General features: G+C 46.9%; 2 protein-coding genes across 2 annotated transcripts; both read right to left on the reverse strand.

Annotated features, from left to right (window-relative positions):
- Window positions 1-1,963: 1,963 nt before the first annotated feature.
- On the reverse strand, window positions 1,964-4,602 carry LOC128707090 (acyl-CoA Delta-9 desaturase-like). The gene is made up of 4 exons (XM_053802037.1): window positions 4,245-4,602; window positions 2,414-2,936; window positions 2,114-2,337; window positions 1,964-2,040 (listed from the first exon to the last, which is right to left on the reverse strand). The coding sequence occupies exons 1-4, from the start codon at window positions 4,600-4,602 to the stop codon at window positions 1,964-1,966; spliced, it is 1,182 nt and encodes a 393-aa protein (XP_053658012.1).
- A 1,173-nt stretch (window positions 4,603-5,775) lies between these two features.
- Window positions 5,776-12,757, reverse strand: LOC128710356 (acyl-CoA Delta-9 desaturase). Its single transcript, XM_053805409.1, has 5 exons — window positions 12,370-12,757; window positions 8,929-9,265; window positions 6,247-6,432; window positions 5,925-6,148; window positions 5,776-5,843 (listed from the first exon to the last, which is right to left on the reverse strand). The coding sequence occupies exons 1-5, from the start codon at window positions 12,755-12,757 to the stop codon at window positions 5,776-5,778; spliced, it is 1,203 nt and encodes a 400-aa protein (XP_053661384.1).
- Between the last annotated feature and the right edge of the window lie 1,272 nt (window positions 12,758-14,029).

The raw sequence follows: 14,029 nt of genomic DNA on the forward strand, positions 1-14,029 counted from the left end.
TTATCAACTTCCGAAATGTGCTTATGGTTATGTCTTACATTATCGAGCGTAGTATGGCATAATACGATCCAAAACTTACCCTCTTACTAGCGGTAAATCGCTGAAACTCGTTCAACAAAATGATCGTTTTTTTATCGTTTTAAAATGCTCATTACCATACTGTTGAATGAATCGAAGCCTCCATAAAAAAATCGCTATACGTGTTTTATCGCTCTACAATGATCGACAATCGTAAACAGTGGCGGAATTGTTGAATGAGCACTTGATCCGAGTAATGACCGATAATTGCTGTTGCTGACGAAATAAAGCACCGTCAAACATTACCTCTAAGTTCAACCAGCCGCGAAGCTCCATGGGCTGGCGCCTGCCCGTAAACCGGTTTCATACGGTATGACCCGCGTAAGTGCGACGTAATAGAAGTACGACAAGTACCGTATGTTGGAGGCCCGTACGTGTGAGACATTTTTTTTATTTATCTATTTATTTTGGCAATTTGCTGGGGGAAGGGGTAATTACCACCAGACTGTGTGGCAGACGTAATTGGGGTTTGTGTCGTGTACGATAGATGATGGAAGGATGTGTAAAACGGTGTACGATCATTCATTCATGCTTTTGTTGCTGAATGTAGTGCGCATAGACAGGAGGATTTTGATATGTTTGCAGCTCGGCTGTTTTGACACCTGCTGTTAATATCTCTTTCATTTTCTATACCTTTACACTGGCCTTCACCACATGCAAAAAGGAAGTCATCAAAAGCTGCATGCAATGCACCAAGGACTCCGAATGGAAGAAGGCTACCGTACGTTAACTGATCGCAGCGAACCAATGTCTTCGATCGTCTGTTTCGGTTGATGCGATAACTTAGCTCCGTTGGGCTTAACGAACCGTTGGATATCATCGGCTGTAGCTTTCAACGTTGGTGGATGTTACCTTGCACTCGGCTCGAGGAAAAACAGATCTCTTTCACACCAAAAACAACACAAAACCCCGCTTGAAGGTCACACCGGACGGTGGCGGATATTCCGAATCCCCCACTCTCGGCAACTTAAACGCGACTTAATCAACCCAACATTGGGGTACGTTGGTCGTTGTAAACAGTGGAGCGCTTGAGCCAATCTTCCACCTGACGGACGCCAGTGACGCAGCTGTGACCCAGCAATATTAATGCAGCCATCTCATGCAGTAACTCCAACTCTAGCTCAGGGAATCAAAAATTTGGGCGAAGCTTTTGCGCAACAGTACAGGTGTCTCGCTCGTTCACGTTCACTTGTCTATGATGCGCACCGTCCAATGATTACGTTACGCTGGACTACGCCGACAGTCCGAAAGTCCGAGAAACGAGTCTTTTGTCTTGCGTGTGTCATTGTTGCCCAGTCGTCGCCCTGCCATCCGTCGGTTTTTGGGGTGCGCTTTTATACGCTAGTGTGCGTATTTTTCGCTCCCTGCCGAGCACGCGCCACAGTATGGCCACGGGCGGGGAAGGTCGAACGAACGAAACGAGCTGGAATACAACTTTTTTGGGTCAACTGCGGGTGATAGTAGTCTAGGTGGTTTGCTTTTACAACAAACAAACAAAAAATAGGCAAATAATCTTAACCTTTCTCTTTCGTATTGAATTCATGCCGAACGGGCAACACAGCAAATATAATTCACCTTTGTTTTTAAACCAGTCTGTTGATCATTTTATTTTTAATAAAAAGCTTAAACCCTGTAGTTTCCCCAAAACTTCCCTTTTCCATCGGTACATCGGTGCTGCGGATGATTTCCCCCAAAACCAAACACACCGAAAACGCTCGATCATCTGAGATTGATTGGAGAAGACCATCACGGGGCACGGTCTGGGATGTGTTCTGTGCGGGACGGGGGTTGGTTTTATTTTCTTGCAACACCAGCAGCATATACTTCCGGTTGTGAAATCGCATTTCGCTCTAAGATTACACCGGAGCTGGCGCATTATCGGCCATTATCTGCTCTTGGTCGATTCCTGCTCGGGAACCTCCTTCAGATGTCCGATCGGTGTCGTAATGTGTGTACCATCCCCTGCAGAAGAAAAAAAATGGGGTAGCTAATGAGGATTTCATTCTTGGTAAGGGTGGGTAAAGGTGTGGCGTACCGTATTTTTCCAACGTCCGACGGATGAGATCCTTGGACGGTTCCTTCAGATCGTACGCCCAGCCAATCTTGGAGAACAGGTCCAGCCAGAAGGTGGTCACATTCACCGAGTAGTTGCCGAGCTCCGCTGCCTTGTAGTCCCACGGGAACACGTGGTGGTAGTTGTGCCATCCTTCACCCATCGACACGATCGATACGGCTCTGTTTTCCGCGGGTCGGATACGGCTATGAAGGTACGAGAAGTTCCCATTAGCAACACCAGAAATCCTGCGAATATCCGAATTTCTTGCAAAACACCTACCTATCGTACGGTTTGTTGCCGTAGATGTGTGCCGCACTGTTAACCAGCCAGGTAAAGTTCAGTGTCAGCACGTAGCGCAGCAGACAGTTGGCGAGGAAGGACAGGTACAGCGGTTCGCCCAGGAACAGCCACGGAACCATCGACGGCACGATGAACGTGAACAGTATCTTCAGCCCCATGAAGTAGCGCTGATGGAACTGTATCACCGGATCGGCCAGCACGTCCGACATATCGATCAGCCGGCCCTTCTTGATGCACTCCGGATGCTTCCGGATCAGCAGCCAGCCGACGTGGGCGTAGAAGAAGCCACGGTTCGAGTTGTGCGGATCGGCATCCGTTTCCGAGTACTTGTGATGGATGCGATGGTCCCGCACCCAGTCGAACAGACTGTTCTGGCCGGACAGGCAGTAGCAGCACATCAGGATGATACGCAGCGGCAGCTTCGCCTTGTACGCACGGTGCGTCCAGAGCCGGTGGGCACCGCCCGTTACGCCGAATCCTGCACAGCCACCCACGAAAATGCCTAACGCCACCGATGGACGTAATCACGTAATCGAATTAATTAGCGAACGCGGTAATGAATGGATGGATGGTGGATATTAAAAGCACAAAATAAATTGCCTCGGTGTGGCATATCGCATGAACTCAACGCTAAAAAGAAGCTGTAACGCAGTAACGTAACCACGGTTTTGGGCCAATCCGTATATTATACATCCGCGCCAAATATGGACACCGGATGCAACGATGCAATGTGCGCAGGGCGGGAAACGCGAGTCGTTTGCACTATCCGTGGCCTACTGTGACGCACCGTTTTTCTTCGCCATCTTGGGCGCCCAAGATTCAGATCGTTTCGACACACACGCATGGCCTCGCAAGCTTCAAATTAATAGAGCGATTCTTTTGCGCTATTTTATTGCGTTGTCAAATGAGCGATTTTGTTGGCCTCCATTCGGTAGCGTTAAAGATCGTACAATTGAGCGTTCTGGAGATATTTGAACTATTACGACACGAAAAACCCTCATGCTCTACTTGTCGAAAGCGTTTCGATTGTGAATTCAAACCCAAAAACAAACTAACGACAGTTTAATTGGCTCACTGCGTGTTGCGTTGTTTGACGTAAACAAGCTGTATCGCGAAATATAACCCGTTTTCCAAACTAAAAAAAAAAAGAAGCTGCGCCATGATGAACTAAATACACTCACGGATCAACTGCGCTGATCAAAGCGACCAATAAACTAAGATAATTTGACTTTATAATGTCGCGACTAGGGACAGTGTGTGGAAAACAAGCGGGGTGGTGTCTGCTAAACTTCTCCTAACTTTGTCCGCGGCTGATAATTTTGGCACGATGCGCCTTACCGGTAACATCTCACGCAACATTTGCATACGATTCTACCGTTCCGACCGCTGGTACGATGGCCCGCGGGAAGGTTTTTAGTGTACCAAATTTATGCGAAAATGCCTCCACGTCCATTAGACGCACCTAACACGGCGTAGATCGGGCGATTTCGCGTTACGAACGATTTCGGTGTCTAGAGAGTTCGCGGGAGCGAACGGAACCTGATCGTAGATGCGTGAAGGTTACGGACGGGTCTAGATATGCTAGAAATATGTGGTTTGGAATCACTGATCTCTGGTTGTTGTTTTTTTTTGCTGGAGAGTTCGCTGTGATAAGCTTCCGGGTTCCGGAACCGAGGTTCGTCGCTTGTTTTATCGATCAAGTCTTTTGTGTTTACCATACGAACTCTAGCTCTCGCTCGTGCGTTCGTGAACATTCTACCACATTCTAACCGACTAATGGCATTGAACCACACCGTCCAGACACACTTACCCCACAGCCACGTCGTTAGCGTTGAGTACCAGACGTATTTGAAGAACAGCACCACCGTGGTCAGATGCAGTCCACCGATCATCAACACATTTTTCCACTTGATTTCGGCATCAAACTTTAGACCGAGATGGTTCGCGATCCATTGCTGCAGGGCACGCCCGAATCGGCTCTGTTCCCATTTGTTGTAATGGTGCAGATAGTCGTCCAGATCCTTGTCCGTGAGCCCCTTGCTATCGCCCATGCCGTTGAAGTTGTTGTTCAGATCGCTGACACTCGCGGCCGATGCGTTCTTGACGTTCACATCCTGTGCCGCCAGTACCGTCCCCGGGACGGTTTCGGTTGTGGTTGCGACCGTCATTGTGCGTCACTACACAACAATTGCACCACGAGCTATCGTACCGATCGCACGTCCACGCGTCCCTACGCGTTGATCACTAATGCACGAAATGTTTCTGCTGGTAGTTCTGCTGGTTTTCGCAACTTGTGTTTGTCTTTTGTCGCCCTACCACAATGAACGGCGATACACACGAGAGAAGATTCCGGCCGTGATTTTCGGTGGTGGAATTCTTGATATTCCGGTATTTGATAGGCACACAAACACACAAACACACACTACAGCCTAACGGTCAGGTTGACGATTAGCTCACCTGATCGCTAATGGCGCGAGAAAGAGAGAACGTTTCCGAAACAACCGTTCTACCAAACAGCAGGGGCTGATTTCGCGTATCAGCACGCGCAAAATTTTGTGGACACTTTAGCAGCTCACTCTGCCTTAAAATCTACCCAACGTCTTCGCTGCGTGGTTGACCGGGTTGCTCTTATATATAACATTTTTCGGGGTGGCCCAAAACCTAAACGCACACTACCACCCAAACGCACTACCAACACAGTCGTCGGCACGGGCACAACTTTTCTCACCATTTCGATTTGCGTCACGCTGTCGCATCTGCTGCTGGTACGCGGTTGTCCTAAGGCACCGATGTGAGTGCCACGGAGACCTTAGAAACTGTAGCTGTGTTTTTGGAAATTTCTTTCAAGTTCGCGCTGCCACTCAGCGAAACAAAGTCACCCCGAAGTTGGACTAGCTCGGCCTGATCGCGGTGGGGATCACCACTGTTTGGTTCGTGATGTTGGCGGCTCCGTGTCTCACTGTTGGCTGCAGGGTGGCGAAAAAATGGTACTCATTCGCTGGAGACATTCCACGATAAGGTGCTTAGATAATGGGAAAGGTTTCGTCGGCAAGCAACCGAAACGTTGAGAAGCACCGGTAAGCGATTTGATATTGATGATGTTGCATTCGCTGTCCGGTACAACAAACACAACGTTTCGAGAGGAAAGAAAGAACTGCCCATTGATGGTGGTGGGATTGTGGTGATGCGAGAAGCAACGCGCATCTTAATGGATTCCGACTGGTTTTTTTTTTAAAGAGGAGATATTTATTTTAAAATAGTGTTAAAACAATACACAGAAACCTGACAGTAGTTTGAGGAAAGGCAGAAACTTTGGCTTGCGATGTACACTGGGGCGGGTTCTATGAGTCTGACGGTGCAGGAACCTCCTCCATGTGCCCGATCCGGGCAGTAATGTGTGTACCATCGCCTATATGGGAAATATACAGATAATCATATTAAAATCCATATTTTAAAGATAAAAAATCTTCTGATAATCCATGAAACTTACCGTACTTCTCGATCGTCCTTCGTACCAGATCCTTGGACGGTTCCTTCAGATCGTACGCCCAGCCAATCTTGGAGAACAGGTCCAGCCAGAAGGTGGTCACATTCACCGAGTAGTTGCCGAGCTCCGCTGCCTTGTAGTCCCACGGGAACACATGGTGGTAGTTGTGCCATCCTTCACCCATTGCCACCACGGAAACAACACGGTTTTCCGCTGGATTGATGCGCCTGATGCGTAAAACCATAAAGTTGGTTAAATGGGTTTGCAACATTATTCGCATGCTGTCACCAGGTGAACCATGCAAAAGAGCCGACCGGTTACTTACTTATCGTAAGGATGGTTGCCGTACAGATGGGCGGCACTGTTAACCAGCCAGGTAAAGTTAAGACTTAGCACGTACCGGACGAAACACTGGCTGAAGAACGACATCAGGAATGTTTCGCCGAGGAAGTACCACGGTATGAACGTGGGTAGAATGAAGCAGAACAGCAGCTTCATCAGCACAAAGTTCCTGCAAAGTTTAACCGAATGAGTTATTTGTAATGGTAAAACAAAATTTGCAAATGTGCAGAATGCATTAACAGCGTGCTTTGGACCGAGCCGAATGGTGCAGAAAATTCGAACGTATCGATTCGTATGGTGATAGTGAAAGGTATAAAAAGTTAAAATGGCTTATCATGCAGCTTTATCCCCACGATCCATACAGGTACAAGGCTATTATGTGGATGAATTGGATTTTGGACTTTCATTTCTAGACTTGTAGTTTGGTTAATGCATGACATCAGTACGCAGAATTTATCGACTACCGATTAAAATGTGTCACTACGAACGACACTCACGCATGCCTTTCGAACTTTGTGAGATAATTTAAGGTTTTATTACACGCGAATAAAAACTATCGTTTCCTTTCCAGTAATATATTAGATAGAAATCGTAGTATCGCGGTAGCTACTCAGCCCTAGATTGGAGCGACTCACTGTGCGCCCCAAAAGTATGCAATTGCACATACATTTTAGTATATTTTTCCATGTTGTTGTTATTTATTGTTTTTATAGACACTTTGAGCTGGATTTTTTCCGTGTTCTATAGCATATTAATGAACGCATCTTGACGTTGATGTAGTTGCTGTTGTCTAGAAGATTCCTGATGCAGAGTAGAAGAGTTGATAATTGAAAAAAATATGTAGAAAGTCTTTTAGCGATAACTTAACACATAACTCATTCATGGGCCGAAGAAAAATCAGCAACATAAAAACATTCGTACAATGGTACAGTTGATCGCCTAAAACTACGAACCTAAACTCAAGACGTGCTATGTGAAGTAGGTGAACAAAGTGAACCGATACGTTGGACAAACGGTTGGAAGATTACAGTTTTGTCGGTCGAAGATCCGGTAAGATCGAATGTTTCATGCAGATGTATCTCTCCTTGGTTTGATTAGTACAAATCGACGAGCAGGCAACATTAATTTATTCAACCGAGACGGTGCAAAATTCACACCTCTGCAAGATGTCAAGGGCTAACGCGTTAAACTAGTCAGATTGTGCAATACCGCTCGTGTTACGAGTGTGGGGCTACTGTGCGTTTCGAGGGAAAATAAAGCTTGCGGTAGGTGCCATTTTGCGACATTCTCTGCACCGTGACGCCGTGCTTTCTCGATTCACGCTTATGTTTGGTCATTTTCGTGACCTTGGCTCGAGGCTGAAAGAATGACATTACTTTCGCTTGAATTGACCAGATACGCACAACGATGAATCACGGGCGAATGGCAAAGAACCGCCTTAAAACAACAAACCGTTTGCAGATTGACTACCCCTGGCCTGGTAGTGTCTGAATGGAAAATATTGACCGAATGCCTCTGTTTGATTGGTACGGGAAGGCAAACCAGCAGGGCGAGACACGTGCATAGAAATGTCCGGGTGAGGTGCTAGTGACTAGGTGGCCCGATAGGCAAACACTTTATTCGCGGTCGTTTCGCTTTGCACTCTTCGATGCGCAACCGGTATTGTCAACAGGGGTGGGCTTTTTCCGTCCACTTGAAGGTTAATATCGATCCGATGATGGTCACAGGTGTCAAATCCTAGGGGTTTGGGTTTAGTGTTTTACTTAGCTTTGTTCTCTCTAGCAAATGGCTCGATATTTAAATGGGAAGTTTACGTTTACAGGGAAAATAGAAAACAATAATTGATTTAGTTTCTCAAGATTAATGTTATCAAGGGGAAAGCGAATTGGCGACTGGGATTTTGTTACAAGATAATAATTCAATGCATAAAACCACATTATGATGAAAAATAAAAAATGAAAATGACATTGTTATCATGCATCTAAATTTTTTCTAAATCTTAATTTAAATTATCTATCTGACACATATCTCTGTATAACACACAGCATTCAATCAGGTTCTATTACGCTTTATTTCTCACGGTATATGCAATCCGCAAAACAACGTAAAAATGTTGTTGGACTGTTTAGTAAGGGTGAAAGAAGGACAACTACATATCTAGCTAGATAGATCATCAATATCGTTGATCACAGGGCGATCATTAACGACACTGCGTGGCTCCTAATTAATCAATTTTGAGCACACCTCGGAAGAAAACTTCTATTATTGCTATAAACAATTCACCCATCAAAGAATAGCAATTATGGTGAAAATCAATTACTCTCACGATAAACTAAAGACAGAGAAAATAGATATTGCCCATGATTGGTGTTAAATGGGTTTTGACCATTGGTGCTGTGATTCAAACGCTTTAGCACTTAAGCACGTCTAATATTGATGAGCTCTACCCGTTCAATTTGCAAATGACATTTTAACCACCGCCCCCGGGCAGTAATCAACGTTGGCCGACAGCAGTTTCACGGTTAATTGCACGCACCAGTCTATGCCGTCGCGTGCAGCACCGTACGTGCGTACCCGCCATTGAACAGTAGTGCGTGGTGCGGAACGGATTGCATACCCGGTAGGCGCTTAGCGAGTTTTTGGTGCGTCGTAGTGCGGTACTTACTTGTGATGGAACTGCACGACCGGATCGCTGACGATATCGGACATATCGATCAGCCGGCCCTTCTTGATGCATTCCGGGTGCTTGCGTAGCATCAGCCAGCCGACGTGCGCGTACAGGAAGCCCCGGTTCGCGTTGTGTGGATCACCGTCCGTTTCCGAGTACTTGTGATGGATGCGATGATCCCGCACCCAGTCATAGATCGTGTTCTGGCCGGCGATCGAGTAGCAGCACATCAGGATGATGCGCAGCGGCAGTTTGGCCTTGTACGACCGGTGGCACCATAGTCGGTGTACGCCACCCGTCACCCCGAACCCGGCACACCCACCAACGAAGAAACCTGCCGACGTTGGGATAGAGAAGATAGAGGAAGGAGGGAGTGAGCAAAACCATAAACGAGGCACGTTTAGCGGTTAGGAAATTCCGTTTTCGGGAATACGGGAGAGGAAAATTTCCAACCACCGAGTGGCGATGACGCGAGATGACGTGAACGCGAAGTCAATGTAATGCCAAGCTTGCCTTTCTACCACACCAGGGGCCGGGTTCCAGCATTACCATACCCATTGGTCCGAGGTGTTGCACTGCGGTTACGTTATACAGCCACTTTCGATCTGCCGAAACACCGTTCGAACGATGTCTTAATCGATCGTTATTTTTCTTACGCCCGAAGATCGGTCAAAAATTGCAACTACAATGACAGTAGGGGTCGCGATATGTTGATGCGGAGATCGCTGACCACCCGTCTGCAGATGGCACCAGGCTTGTTGTGGGCAAGTGAGGAGTGTGCGTGTGTGTTTTTTTGAGTTATGCATACCGTTTGGATGAGATTTGAGATTTATGTATCCACTGCAAGTGTTTTTAACTGTTTGTGTGTATTTATTCCGCTTTGTTGTGGTTGTTCGTACAGAAGGGAGTGCAAAGTATGCTGAGAAAACATGAAAAAATCGATGAGACGCTGTGAAAAGAGGCAAAGAAGCTGCGCGCATTTCGATTTCATTTGCGTTTTTCAACTGACGATGATTTATGTCGCGGTTTCGAAACACGATCAGCTGTTGCGTTACGTTGCGCGTTACAGTCAAGCATTGTGCTTGAGTTTTTTGTTTTCTCCCCGCTCTTTTTAGGAGACCTAACCCAAAATAGGGCGAAGAAATCGAAACGGAACACATCAATGGGCTGTGTGTTTGTTGCCTTTTTGTTTTTTTTTTCGACATAGAGAAACGAGTTTTGCTGTGCTAGGGCCTCCCTGAGCCTTTTCGTTAGGGGGGAGAAGGGATCCCTTACAATGTCGGAGAGATCTCAGATAATGGAGCATCAGACACTAGCACCATGGTGTTAAGGACTTTCTTGATTAGGTCGCATATTGCAACAGTTTCTCGTTGTGTTTATTATGATTATGCATGGCAATGATACACGCCGTTATGTTTCTCACCCCACCACCGTATGGATATGTTCTGTTGGATGAAGTTTTTTGGATGTTATAAATTACGAACAACCGCAACCTTCGAAGACGAAGGCAAAAAGGGTGTAAAACGGGTTTTTCTTCTTCGAAATTGTGGGCAGCATAACTGTCTTCCCCCGGAAACGTAAGCTTCTTTCGTCATATGAAGCCCACGGAGCGATCTTGTAAACAACGGCACAAAACAACTGCCTCGAATCGCGAACCAACTCCAACAGGTACGGCGCTGACCGAACCTATCGCTAGATCCTGCAGTCCTCGTGCCATTTGGTTTTGATTACACCGGTACAGGCTCGCGTCATGCAATCGGCAATTCCCACTGCGAAGGTGTGTTTAAGTGTCGCGCTACGTCACAATGGTACAATGGTTCGTCTTCAGGCGCGATAATGAAAGTTTTCGGACGACGAACGGAGCTGCGATGGGAAGGAAAATTTTAATATTCATGTAGTAGCGTTAGCATCGGTTTCATAAAACTATGAAGCGCTCGGGTACATTGAAACGCGTTTTATTAAAAAATGGACATGCCAGAAGATGATGTGTTTTTTTTTTTAAATATAAAACATACCTGCTGACAGTATGCAAAACGTTTTGCTCAGCTCATTCTTCGTCTGGCGTTACGCGGTAGGTCGAATGGTTTGTGCCCAACATTCGCTGATATGCAAATACATCGCTTATCGCTATGCAAAACAACTGGCTTAAAGGATTTTTGTTTTGGCGGCTGTTATCCTTGCGTCAGTTTGTGCAAGGTGGATTATGTTCTCGTTTTGGTCTTGCATGTATTAAAATGTATTCAGCGAAGACTTTTTAAAAAGTTCTGAAATGCTTATCTCGGAAATGTGTGCAGAAAAGGTGCAGCGGGACGTCTAAATTTAGCAAATGATACGTTCGGCCGTCTCGCGTACATTGTGGGAGACAGTTTTAAATTCTTCTTAAGGATTCAATAGCCTTATAATGCTGATAAGGTAAAACGAATTAACGTTAGAAGCTTGTTTTCGTTACCGATTTACAAAACACACAATCGGATCAGCAGCAGGACCTGTTTTTAAAATCACCTTTAAAATTAATAAGCATATCACTTATTATTTCTTTGACCTTACACCAGCAGGAGAAAGGAAACGTGTTTGTTCCACTGCCAAAATCGTGCCGAAAATTCACGGATTTCCATTGGCAGTCGCACTGTAACCTATTCGGCAATGGCTCAGATTAATCAGATTCAATTTGCGATGCTTTCAATATGAGCTGCAGTCGATGATTGATCGTCTGGCTGTCTGACCTCTGCATTATGATGTCGTTTGCATTCAATCTACGCTAGTTTGAAGCCATGCCTTCGTGAATCTTCAATTTCGGCCAAGCAATCCCATCACCACTGTACAAAGACATCCTCCGTCGGACTGCACGTTCAAGGCTTCAAACACGCATTGTGCTGGATGAATCCAATTTTGCGATGGTCTCAGTTTGTGAGACAACTTTCTAATTTAGATGCAACAGATAGAGCGGTTGCTGTTTGTACAGCTACAACAATTCACAATGGGTTCGTCGCTTGTATTCTTCGCATTGCAAAAAAAAAATCACGGGACCTTCATTGCCGCTTGTTAGCGCACACCATTCACTCGATCGGTGTCTAATTTAATTACCGTTTGGGAGTTTTGCGGCGAACTGGAGCGGGTGGTTTGATATCCTGGTGGGTCGGGTTTTTTTCATAAAGCTAGAGTTGATCGCCAACAAAACAAAAAACAGGGTAGACAATGTCGCAAGAAGTGGTATTGCAGGAAGTTACTGATTAGGTAATGGTCAAGGCAAGTCGGGAATGGAAGCATTAGAGATATTGAGATATAGTGGATTAACTCGTGCCAAGATTTGCAAACTTCAAACCCGTCACAGAAATTCGCGAAACAAAAAACCAACCCCACCAACAGCTTATCAGACATCATCTCCGCTCATATGCACTCCCTTTTGGAATGGCTCGTACTTTCGCGCGGATCACTTACCCCAGAGATAGGTGACGGGTGTTGCCAGCCAGACGTAGTGCAGAAAGGACCATATGGCGATCACGTGAAAGACCCCGATCATGAGCACATTGTTCCACTTGATTTCGGCATCGAACTCGTAACCGACGTACCGCTTCAGCAGCTTGGACAGTGTGTGGCCCCAGGCCGACTGCTGCCAACGGTTGTAATGCTTGAGATAGCTGTCGATATCCTTGTTGCTTACGGTACGGTCATCCTCCAGCTCGTTGTTGTTGCTGTCCGGGATGGTGCTGGTGGTGCGCCCGTTCGCAGCATCCGCCTGCGGTGACTGATCATTCTCGCCCGGTTTCATGTACTGGGCCGAATTACCGGCAATGAACTGAAGCGTGCTGGTGATGCCGACCGTCATCTTGACCAAACACTAATCACAGCACTCAACACTTTTGGCACTTCAGCAAAACTGCACGTACGTGCGCATATACCCACACACACACTTACACTTACAATACACACATACACGCCACAAGTACACGCACCTTCACCGGGATGTAATGAACACCGTTCGCACCGCGTGGTTTTATGTTTCGAAGATCGAACCGTTTGTGGCGTACGGATCGAAAAGCATTTGAACTTTCTCTTCCACTGTTCCTTCACTGGATTACATAATCCCGAACAAAGCGCAAAAAAAAACGCAACAACCACAGCCCGTTCGATTGTTCCCTTTCCCAGACCAGCGGCTATGGAACGGTGGCCGTGAAATGCGTTGGCCGCGTATGGCAGGTATGCAGGGCCCGGCAGTGCCGAAAAGCTTTGGATCGCTCCGTCGCAAACTACAGCGCACGCACGCGGGTGTTGTCTGCTTGTCTCGCGGTACGATGACAGACAGAAGCGTGGTGCCCCGAGTCCCGATGGTTTTATATCGGTTTGTACGGTGCCCGTCGGTCACCTCTCTCGTGTGCTCGCACGTACTGCGTCACGACCGTGCTGTGACGGTAGACCCGAAAAATAAGAAGACGCAAGCGGTGCACGAAACTGGCCCGGTTGTACCCTTTTGCGCCGACGCGTGGTACAGGACGCGCCGGATCGGAGGGATGCAAACCCACATGGCGATGGAGCAGACTTTTGGTCGATCTCGTTGCAAAGGGAGAGGGTAAAACAGTATCGTGGTAGCGACATTATGAGCGCGAGAGACATCGCAAATCGAGTGATCGATCGATGGAGAGCATGCGCCATCGGTTACCCGTTACACTCGTACAACCATACAGCCGAGCTTGTACTAAGTACCCAAACCTGACAAGGAGGGGAAGGTACCCGAAATTCAAACATTCTTCATCCCGAGAAGGAGTGGAGTGCACTGGAAAGGGCAGTGAGAAGCAAAACCAACAGATCATCTCCCATCCCGCATTGGTAAATAGCACCTGCGCGAAGCATTGCCGGGGTTTTTGCTTGAAAGCTCGTCGCTAGGGTGAAGCTTAATTGTCCTCAATTAGTGAGCAACGCTGCGACCGAAGGTGATTTCCACCCGAAATGGGGGAAACCAAAAGCGGGACGGTTACGATCGGTTTGCGAAAATAAATGTTGGCACAATAAATTCTCAGCCCGGCGGGTCTATGGTCGGGTGCTGCGGACGCTAGTGCATGTGCAAGTTGAAGCGCTCCGCTTGAAGGTTCGTTACGCTGCA

The sequence above is a fragment of the Anopheles marshallii genome, chromosome 2, assembly GCF_943734725.1.
Source record: "Anopheles marshallii chromosome 2, idAnoMarsDA_429_01, whole genome shotgun sequence".
NCBI classification, from domain to species: Eukaryota; Metazoa; Arthropoda; class Insecta; order Diptera; family Culicidae; genus Anopheles; species Anopheles marshallii.